Source organism: Falco naumanni, chromosome 2 (assembly GCF_017639655.2).
Source record: "Falco naumanni isolate bFalNau1 chromosome 2, bFalNau1.pat, whole genome shotgun sequence".
Classification (NCBI taxonomy): Eukaryota; Metazoa; Chordata; class Aves; order Falconiformes; family Falconidae; genus Falco; species Falco naumanni.
Genome location: NC_054055.1, coordinates 35,062,535 through 35,073,393, shown reverse-complemented (window position 1 = coordinate 35,073,393; position 10,859 = coordinate 35,062,535). Strand labels below are relative to the sequence as shown.

Sequence of the window (10,859 nt, the reverse complement as noted above, 5' to 3'; positions counted from 1 at the left end):
TCCCATCAAAAAGCATGGGCACATCAAACAGCTACACCAAGACCATCTTGGATAAAATATCCCTAGTGGCACAGTCCCATACGGTGTGGGAGGCATTTTAATTCAAACGATATGGGAGGCTCTTGACTTCACTGGGCTGTTCCAAAACACTCAAATGCTTTGGGCATCAGTATCTATCATTCACCAACTGTAACACCCAGGGCACCAGGCCAGGGTTAAAGCAAGCAGCTTACCTTGTGTGATATTCAGGGACTGCCGGACAACTATTACATCAGGTAAAATGTCTTCCACATGTAATGGACCATGTAAGATGCTTCCACGTGTTGAATGCTGTTAGTACACAGCAGACAGAGGGGCTGAGAGCGAGAAATGTTGACCTTGCTTTGCTAAAAGGTTCATTGTCAGAACAGAGTCTGGTTTGCTCTCCCCAGATGCTGGCAGAAAGAACAGTAAATGACAAAATGCAAATTGTTCTTTGTGTTTTGTTAAAGATGGGGCCAAAACCGATGTTTTCCCCCAAAGCAGAACTACCTAGGGGCTGAACAACAACTTCCCTTACATTTACGGCAGACACTGAAGAGCTTTACCTATTTTCACTAAGACAGTAGCAATTAAAGCACTAACTAACCCAGCACCTTTTCTAATCTAGAGGTTCTGTACAACAATTATGTTTTCAAATCAGATTTCTGGATTCGATACATGGTTGGGAATTGTATTTTTATTTCTCAATAAATACCTTACATTCTCATTTTTATAGGAATATTGCTTATTAATGAACACAATTATGTGCAATAGCCAACACAGCACAACTTCTTGTTTTTTCTAATTAATTGTCCAAATTATTTTAATATTTGTTTTCTAATAATTAACAAAAATATAATCGTAACTGTATAGCTAAAGAAAACCTCTGGTATTCTTGCATCTCTTACCTGTACTCTCAACCAGGCATCAGGGTTCTTTTTTTTGGCTTGATTTTGCACATATAATACAGAATCTAGATCTCCTGTTGAATGCTTGTCTGCTCAAATATTACATCAGTATATCTGATCAGTGACTAGGATCTTTAGTCTTAATTTTATCAGGCTAATAGAAAAGCTCTAGCATGAGATTTGCACTTAATGTTTGACACCTAGTGTTGGTAAAGGAAAGAAGCGTGGGGGGGGGGAGGGGAAAGACTGCTGGATTCAAAGATTCAAAAGTCCTTCCTACTCTCCTTGCACTTTGTGCTAGCCCATCACTTTTACCCATAGTTGTGTGAAGCTGCTTATGCCTCTAAATGTTGAACGTGCATTGCTCTGACTGAAATGACATCTGCCTGGGCTTTCTGTATTATTCTTGCACGTCAGTTAAATAATAATCCAGAATGACTGCACACTGTTACTAACTGGCTAGTGAGTACGAACACATTCCATATGTAAACAGAACTAGACCAAAATCTGCATTATAAGAGGTAGTTAAAATCACTACTGCTGATGTGACTAATGCTATTAAAGCATTAGTGATAGGTCAGGACCCGCTCCAACCGGCAGCTCTATTCACTCACCCAAACATGCCTTTTCATAAAAAATGATGAGTGTGAAATTGCCTTAACAAACTGTGAGAAGAGATGAAAAATACCTTAAAGGCTTTCCGAGGGAATGAGTGACACACAGCACTGGCACATGCATTGCAATGAGAGCAGTCGCTGCTGCTGCTGTTAGTTAAACAAAGCCACGTTACTCTTAAGTATTTTACTAATTAAAAATAAATGCATATTAAGAAGCTCTGCAAGTCCCAGCAACATGAAAGAAGAATGTTTGCTGAATTTCTGAGCTGTGAGATAACACTGCCAGTCCTTGTGAGACAGGGAAAAGCACAGCTGTGGCTTTGATTTCCCTGGGGTAGCGGCAGGCATTAAAAGCAGGTGAGCGATGCACGGCCCCAGGAAAATTTTGCCCTAAATTGTTAAAATTTAGAGAGACGCTGTCAGGTCAAATATGCTCTGCAATGACGCATTGTTAAAAGCAAAACCCAAACCCCCTCCTTCTGAACTGAAAAAAAACCCCAAGAATGTTTCATTCATTTATTCTCCCCTTCTCTCAAAGTCCACTGGGAACTGCTTCTACCCCCTGCCGGCTGCCCTCCCGGCCGAGCCGGGCCCCAGACATGAACGTGTCCTGTGGGCCCATGGAATGTGAACTGAAACACAACAGACATCTCCTGAAACAAAGAATAAAGCCAAACACTACAGGAAGGTAACTTTAAATAGCATGACATGAAATATAATGTGCAGGGATAATAAAACAAAAGGTTTAAAGTTGGATTTACCTTAGCTTCTCTTAAATAACCCTATTTTTATACAATACAGATAACAGTATTATACTGCATGTGAATCTGAGGTGAGAAAGTTTATCCACTCAATCTAGAAAGTGTATGGCACATTTGCTAATTAACTGTAATAAAATTATTCTTTTTTGAAGGACTGCTGGCAATAAAAGCAGAGATGCTGAAGCAATTTCCATGTAAAAAAACCATTTCATATCAGATTTATGAATATGCCAGTTCTTTATTGCATTTAGTATCTCATTGTATGTTTACAGGACCAAGATATTTATATTTTGAAGAGTACTTCCCCTCAGTAGCCGCATCTGTGTGTATGTGCATGTACATGCATTTGTCCCAGCCAGGGATAACCTTCTCAACCTTCTCCTCCCAATTCCCTTCTCTCCAAACAGGAATTGCATCTTCAACCTCTTTGTTTTCACATATATAGTTATCATAACAATACCAACAAGCCTTTGAAAAATATCTTCCGTCCTCTCTTGCCCTAAAGAGCGTCAAAGCTGGCCAGGCTTTGAAACACATCCTAAATATGTGACATTTTTAATGGTCTGGTAACAATTTTTGCTGCAGGACCGATGGAGTAGAGAACGACCTCTAGAAACTGGACCCTTTCAAACACCGATGGTTGTATTTAACGGGATCAAATTAATCTTTATCCCCTCCAAGGATACTGCTCACAGTGCAGTTTGAGCAACTGTGGGATTAAGAGAAATATCAGATGTGGAATATTGCAATTCCTCCTTCAGATTTCTATAAGTACCCTCCCCTGACTTTTTTCTGTTCAGTTACTCTCAAATTAATATCAGCAGAGAATCAATGATGATGCACGCCCCTCATGCCAGCTTAATTAAATCATACATTCAATTCATCAAGTATTCCAATGTTCCTGGTGCAGCACAAGGTATCTATTCTTTAGTAAATAAAGAGGAGTTACTGCCTTATGGGACAAGCCAAACACCAGCCAACTGAATTATAAAATAAGTCTTTATAACTATCCTAGATATTAAATATACCCCAACACAGATATCTTGCTAAAATAAAAATAGATTTTTTCCCTCTTCCTTTATAAAAAAGAAATTATTTTCTCATGCCTAGATCTCTCTTCCAGTTTCATCCTCAGAAGACCCAAGCAAAACAGATCAGGAAGGAGCTCTAGCAAAGCATTAGCAACTTTTTTGTTTTCCAATCAAAAAGGCACCTGCATGTACCGAGGCCATCCCAGGGATTCTGGGCAACAGTGCAGCGGGACAGCTTCATCAGTCATGCAAAGGAAACGTGGCAGTAATTCCCTCCTTGGAAACGGTGGCTGTTGGGTTCTTAAGACCATTTTGACCCTTTCCCCTTACTTTTCACAGGCGGAACAGAATAAATCTATTTTTGTTTTGTTTTCCTTCGTAACAGCCACTTTCTCTAGATCTGACAACTCTGAGCGCTGTGCCTGATCAGATAATGAATGTTTACACGTGACGGTCAGTGTTTCCGAACTGCTCCATTGTTTCCAGCATCCAGCAGTGAAGCCCCAATGCCCATCAGGACAAGAAAGCAACAGCAGAGGAAGGAAGGGTTTCCTGCCTGACGAGAGCAGTCCTGTTTAAATGAGATGGAGGTTACTACCCACTCAAATACACACGCAAGACACTGAAACAGATTGCCTGGCTCTGCCGTGCATAACATTATCAAATCCCAGTGAACTGTGTTTAATAAAACAGGGAGAGATGACACTTGTAGTACTGACAACATGGCAGGCAGAGGAATGATCACAAGCTGTCCTTTATTTATTTGTCCCTCCGGAAAAACATTCACTCTGCTACCATCCTGCTGTTTACCTCTGCCCTGCTGCAATTCTTTGAACGCGCTAAGTTGGTTGAGAGATTTTTGGGTGAAATTTTACAGGCCAGCTGTTGTGCAGTTTTGGATAGCTTTGCTGATTAGAGAACAGTAAGCATTTTATTAATAACTGTGTTTATCCTCTGTTTTAGGGTTTGCATCTCCAGCTGCAGTGGGTTTCTTCTTTGAATTCACACACCGTGGCATCAGTGATGCTTAGGCACTTGACAACATGGTAGATGTGAAGATCTGCTGCAAAATCTGGGGGATCTCTTTGGTATCCATGGCAATAAAAGACCGACCTGCTGGTAGTGTCCTCTGCAGCCTATGGAGCAGAATGAGGGACAAGACACAATTACCATTTCAAATTATCTTCCCTACCACAAGCCAGGGTTCCTTAAGAACGGATGTTTTTCCTTTTGAATACCTTCCCAATCCATGCTGTTCACGTTGCTTCACCATGCAATTAAAGGCTTGGGAAAGCAGCAGCGGGAGGAAACACTGAGGGCAGCTAAGTCACAGAGGTCCTTCCAGCAGGACAATTAAAGTGTTTCTAGAGATTTCTATTCACGCCCTCTTTCAGACATGTAAAAAATTCCATTTTGTTCAAGGTACCAGTGACCCCATGAGGTATTACCACAACTGGTTTTCTGAGGGCAGCTAGAGATTTACTCTGGAAATGAAGATATTTACTTATTCTAAACAGATTAACACAAACCCACCGCTCTTTCAGTTCAACACCTCCAGTGATTATAAATGTGCTCTTTGTACTTCCTTTTTGAGATCACAGCAGATTAGATGGAAAGATATTTTTCTGCCAATACTAGCCTGACACATTTTTATTCACTGCTAAACCCCACTCCCCACCCCCAGCCCCTTAAAAAAGCTAAACAAGGTGCATGTTACAAACCCCATCTCCCTCATGTCCAGTCAGCAGGCTTAGAATTCATTTTTTCACTCCTTTTTAAAGGAATTTATATGCCACACCATTTCTCCAATGCTGTTGTCTCACTTTTAAAGTGAGTTTTCAAAAAAGCTGCAACAGAGAATTCCCTTCTTCTTCCCCCACAGCAGTTACAGGAAGGCTTTGTCTAATTCTGTGCTTCCACGTACACAGAAATGCATTTCAGTGACAGCATTGTGTGCATTTTCCATACCCAGTGAACTAGGCAATTACAAGATCTCCTCTTACATAGCAGGATATGGCCAATGCCTTTTCATTTTTTTATTCCTAGCAGAAGTAAAAGGACTTTTCTAATTATTATCTTTCAGAATGGATTCGCTTCTCATGCATAACGCAGCTCTGATGTACAGACCTGCAGACGTGACTAATGGTGGCTGTGCAGATGTATCTTTCAACTCTTCACTGACTAAAACTATGTACCGAGGGTCAATTTCCTTTGGGCCTTCTCTCATTCTGCTCTAGTTGAAGACTTGAACAGAAGCAGAAAAGGCTTTTTTGTGGCTATACCAGCTTTTTGCCGCATGTACTGGATGTGGAACTGAGGGACACCTGGGACACAATTTCCTTCTTTTCCCCTGTGCCCAAACAATTTGAAGTGAAATTATGTAGCAGCACTAAACATAGGCATATTGGCTCAGACTCCAAAGAATTTATGTCTCTAACACAAGGGGAGTACCTGAGTCAAATTTTTGGCAGTTTTGAAGACCATTAAACTTCAGCTTCTCTTACTTTAATCTCTTTTCTTAGGTCCACACATTCAAACCGCATACTGGACAATGGCAAAGGCACCATGACTCCGTCATGACTGCGGAGTGGTGTTGCTTACAGGGACAGTATACATCCTCCAGTGGGACGATGGCTTCAGGTTCTCCCTTTGGATGCACAGAATGCTCTGCACTAGCTGGCCATGAGGGTTGTCTGCACGGACCCAGAAACCAGTTTCCTCCCTGACACAAGGCAGAAGCTACTGCTCCTTACTAGTAGATAATTGAAAAGAAGAATAAAAAAAGGATGAAAAGCTGGACATGAGCCAGCAATCTGCACCTGCAGCCCAGAAAGCCAACTGTGTCCTGGGCTGCATAAAAAGAAGCGCAGCCAGCAGGTCGAGGGAGGTGATTCTCCCCCTCTGCTCCACTCTGGTGAGACCCCACCCGGAGAACTGTGTCCAGCTCCGGGGTGCCCAGCACAAGAAAGACATTGACCTGTCAGACTGAGTCCAGAGAAGGGCCCTGAAAATGCTCAGAGGGCTGGAACACCTCTCCTATGAAAAAAGGCTGAGAGAGTTGGGGTTGTTCACTCTGGAGAAAAGAAAGGTCCAAGGAGACCTTACTGAGGCCTTTCAGTACATAAAGGGGGCTCATAAGAAGGATGGAGGGAGACCTGTTACCAAGGGCATGTAGTGACAGAACCTGGGGCATCAGTTTCAAACTGAAAGAGGGTAGATTTAGATTGAACATAAGAAAGAAATCTTTTACAATGAGGGTGGTGAGATACTGGAACAGGTTGCCCCATCACTGGAAGTGTTCAAGGTCAGGTTAGACAGGGCTTTGAGAAACCTGATCTATTGAAAAGATGTCCCTGCCCATGGGAGGGCAGTTGGACTAGATGATCTTTAAAGGTCCCTTCCAACCCAAACCATTCTGTGATTTTATGACACTATGATCAAAACCTTATGCAGAACACCAGCATGGGCAACTATACCTAACTTCACTGCAATAAAAGCTTAGTTTATATTTATGATGAATGGAAACAAAGAAAGCTACATTAGGCATAAACCAAATATACTTACCTATCTGCCTGGTCTCCTAAGGATCCTATAAATATGGCAAAAGCATTAACTTGAGCATTGGTGGTCAAGACCTGGGCAAACCTTGATGGCTGAATACCATATCGCTCAAGATTTGCATCACTCAAGACAATAACAAAATACTCGTCAGCCTCTTCCTTGGCGATGTGACGAATGGCATGCTCTGTCCCTTCCAAGGTATGGTCTCCACTCATGCAGAACTGAGCATGGGCATGCATGATCTGTGTACACAGCATAAACAAATGGAAATATGTAAGATAACTTCAGGAGTAAACATTCATTTCAGCTGGCGCAGGAGGGAGTAAATATTCAGTTATGCTGTATTAGGGGATGCTTCTGAAATGTGGACAGTGCTCTAGATACTTCAGAAGAGGCAGATTTCTGTATATAATATGTCATATTTTAAGATAGGCATCACTTAAAAACACAGTGGGTCAAACAATCAAAACACATGCATGGATGTAATTAGACTGGGCTTCAGGGAAGGTAAAATACTTTGATCAGCTCCAGTTTGAGTAGCTACACTTCTATGTATTTAAGGAAGAAAAAGGGCTTAGTTTCCTAAATACTGTGACCAGCTCCTGCCTGTTTATAATTTGCATTAGACTTCCAAACCCTAGTAGCGTCACAGCTATTACCAAATATCCAACTCCTGAGAGTGACAGCAAGTTTTAAAAATGTAGAAACATTTTGTCTGAGCTGTTACGAAATAAATACACTGTTTTCATTGAAGAAGCTGTTCCCTATGCAGAAGGCAAGGAGTTTTAGACATGAGAAAATCCAGTCCTTCTAACACAAATAGCTTCCCATCTTTTAAAAATAATTTTTGGAAGAAGCTCAAATACACAGCTCTAACCTATCAAGCTGCCAACCAGGTAAATCCTAAAATATTTTCAATTTTTCTTCATCCTATTACAATAAAAACTTGGTGAATACACTCACTTTGCAATTGTGATTTAACACATTTTTAGTCTAGCATTGACACATTTTCCCACTGCTACTGTGACACATTACTTCTTGAAGGTACCAGGCTAAATCACTGACCTGGGATCCCTCTACAGTTTAAATTAGTCACTTACGCACTAATAGTATCACCATATGATTTAGGTAGAGCTACCTAAATCACTGTATAATGCTTGAAACTTCCTATATCCTTTGCCAGGTAGTCAAAATTTATGACACAGCTGTCCAGAAAAAAGCATATCTAGCTTTTACAATTTTGGCATAATTTGGTTTCTCCCATGTCTCTGAAAGGTCCTGTTTCAGTTTTATGCAAATACACAGGTTTTGCTTTCTTGTCTTTCATCTATTTTACTCTCCTTATGTTTTGCATTCTGTGACCCACCTACAATTTCATCTTTGCAGTCACAAAATCCTTAATTATCCAGCATCATTTATCAGTAGGATTTACCTTTAGAACCTCTAGTCTTTGCTTATTGTTCTTAGGAACTCTGTCACTCTCAACCAAGGCGATGTCAAAGCCATCTCCTGAATGTCCAACAATATCGTACTGCAAGAAAGAAACTTCATCAGTCATCTGTTAGTCACAAATGCCCCTTGGGTCACAATGACATGAGACAGATCAAAGGCAATTTCCTTTCAACAAGAAAACCCAAACACTGTTCCCTGCTTCTGTTTATGAGCTGCTTAAGGGAATAACTTGCAATCTCTCACTGACATGAAAACATGGGAAAGAATTGTTAAATATTGAAATTAAAGAGCAGTTACTTATTTCCATAGTCTGTTTTTCACATCACCCCACCAATTGCAGAGTGGTGATGCCTAAGATCAAGACCTTGCCCTCTCACATTGTGTACGTGTTTTTTTAAAGTAGCAATTTTCATCCTCTTGAGTCTGACAAACAAGAAGTGCATTGTTTGAGAGTAGCTCCTATGTTTGATGGATCTTTTTAGTGACCTCATACTGCTCTGAAAAAAAAAAAAAAAAAGTATTACAACCCTTCTTTTTTAAAAATCAGCCCTCCTTATTTTTGTGCATAACAGATCAAAGTCATTGCTGAAAGTATGTAGGGAAGTGAATTCCAAGAGTCTCTGTACATTTTCAAAGGAGATCATGTGCACATCATTCTTCCGTGAAAGATGCTGCAAAAATGACATGTAGAGTTGTAATAGTTCAAATATCTTGTTGAACAAATAATGTAATATTGGGAAGGCCTTTGTTTTATGTGCAAGTTTTACTGCTGTTCTATGAAAACGAAGACAAGCTGAGTTATGGCAAGGTCCTGCCCTGCCCTTTGTGTTGTGGATGTGGCAGTCACCCCAGGGAGAATTCATGAGCAGGACAAAAGTGGATTTAAACTGTCTACACCAAGTAATAGAGCACAGTTCACAGATCCTGAGCCCCGAGAGACCTGAGCTGGCAATTCCTCAATATGAACATGTCTGTATTTCCCCTCACTGGCTGGCACAGACCTCTCTTTAGCTGACAGGGAGCCCTTGTGCAGTATTTTGCCTTTCTGTTTTCTTTTATTCAAGTACTGCCTCTAGGTCCCTGCCGGGTTCACCATCCCTAAATCCCACATAATCACTTGGTAAAAGGGAGACCTATTCCTTAATTTTTTTTCTGTCTTTTATTTCCTTTTGAAGACCACTTTATTTGGTGTACGTGAGGTCCTGGACACTGGAGAAATGGCATTCTTTATCGACAAAGCTCTTTTTATTTGTTTCCTTATCACTAATTTGCTTAAAAATATATCAAGGGTAAAAGAAAGCCACAGCAGCTGCAACAACACTTTTAAAGGTGACATCTCCCTCTGCAAAACAGCAAACGTGCCACATACTATAAATTATTTCACCCAAGGTAAGACCATTTTATGACAGCCTCACATAACCCAGACTTCCTTCCCTTAGGAAATCTTTATATAATCTAGTCCCCATGCAATCCCATTTCTTTCTGCTCTGTTGGCTTTCCCCATTCCTGTTGTCCTCAGCTCTTCCATTTCTAGTATTTGCTACTCAGCCTCATATAAAGCTTCCAGTCTGATACACGCTTTCTCTTAGAAACCTATTTCTTATCACCAATAATGCTTCAGAATCTCTCTTTCCTGGTAAATATTTAGTTGGTGTTTCTGTCTTCCTCAAACCATTCTCCTTCCTGGAAAAAAACCACAATTTTTGAGACTAATGTTCAGCATATTTCCTAATTAATACAGGAATAAATCCAGAATGTGAACCACACACAAAGAGAGCGTGCGTGCGTTCTGGCATATTTTTTTAAATACTAAAGATTATTCAAATCAGAGGAACTAAATAAAGCAATGGTTTAATGAAGCAGAAAATATACAGCGCAGCTCATGTGATTCTTATGTAATGTTAGAAATGTCCACAGATCTTCAGGGTAGGCTCTTAATTATGAAACCCTGCACGTCCTTTGCTGAGCAGTTTTGTATTTGGTATCACTTTTAAATCAACAACCTAATTATGTAAAGCAAAATGCTGTCATTCTCCTGTGTAAAAAGAAGGTCGATTCCTTCGTAATGAGCTCCTTCCCAGCACTTCATGGACCTCTCCCACCGGGTGTCCTGGTATCAGCTCTGCCATACTGAGTTCATGAGAACAGACCACACTTTGCTATTTGGGTATATAATTTTGGCTCTTGGCAAATAACAGACCAACCTTTTCTCTCAAAAAGGCTGGGTTTAAACTCAGTTTGACAGTCTGAGTAACGGGAAGTGCTGTAGCTCCTAGATGAAACACCAGAGGTTGACCCAACAGGTGCCCCGCCCCCCCCCCCCCACATTCTTGCCCAAGGCAGGAACGTACAACCTGGCTATGGGCAAGGTGAGGCTGAAATGATCTGAGCAAACTATTGCAGGCACGTAGAGGTGTTCACCTGGGAACATCGTGTCCTGCCTGCTCCCTCCTCAGCTAGCTGCTTATTATTCTCCGTGTGTGCCCATGCATGCGCCCAAGTATGTAT

General features: G+C 41.0%; 1 protein-coding gene across 1 annotated transcript in view; it reads right to left on the bottom strand.

Annotated features, from left to right (window-relative positions):
- Window positions 1-2,525: 2,525 nt before the first annotated feature.
- Window positions 2,526-10,859, bottom strand: part of VWA8 (von Willebrand factor A domain containing 8) — a 182,041-nt gene continuing 173,707 nt past the window's right edge. The window contains exons 43-45 of the mRNA XM_040583980.1: window positions 8,332-8,430; window positions 6,903-7,141; window positions 2,526-4,474 (exon numbers count right to left, since the gene is read on the bottom strand). Coding sequence (XP_040439914.1) covers window positions 4,366-4,474; window positions 6,903-7,141; window positions 8,332-8,430 — 447 coding nt within the window. The 3' untranslated portion in view covers window positions 2,526-4,365. The remainder of the gene's footprint in view (window positions 4,475-6,902; window positions 7,142-8,331; window positions 8,431-10,859) is intronic.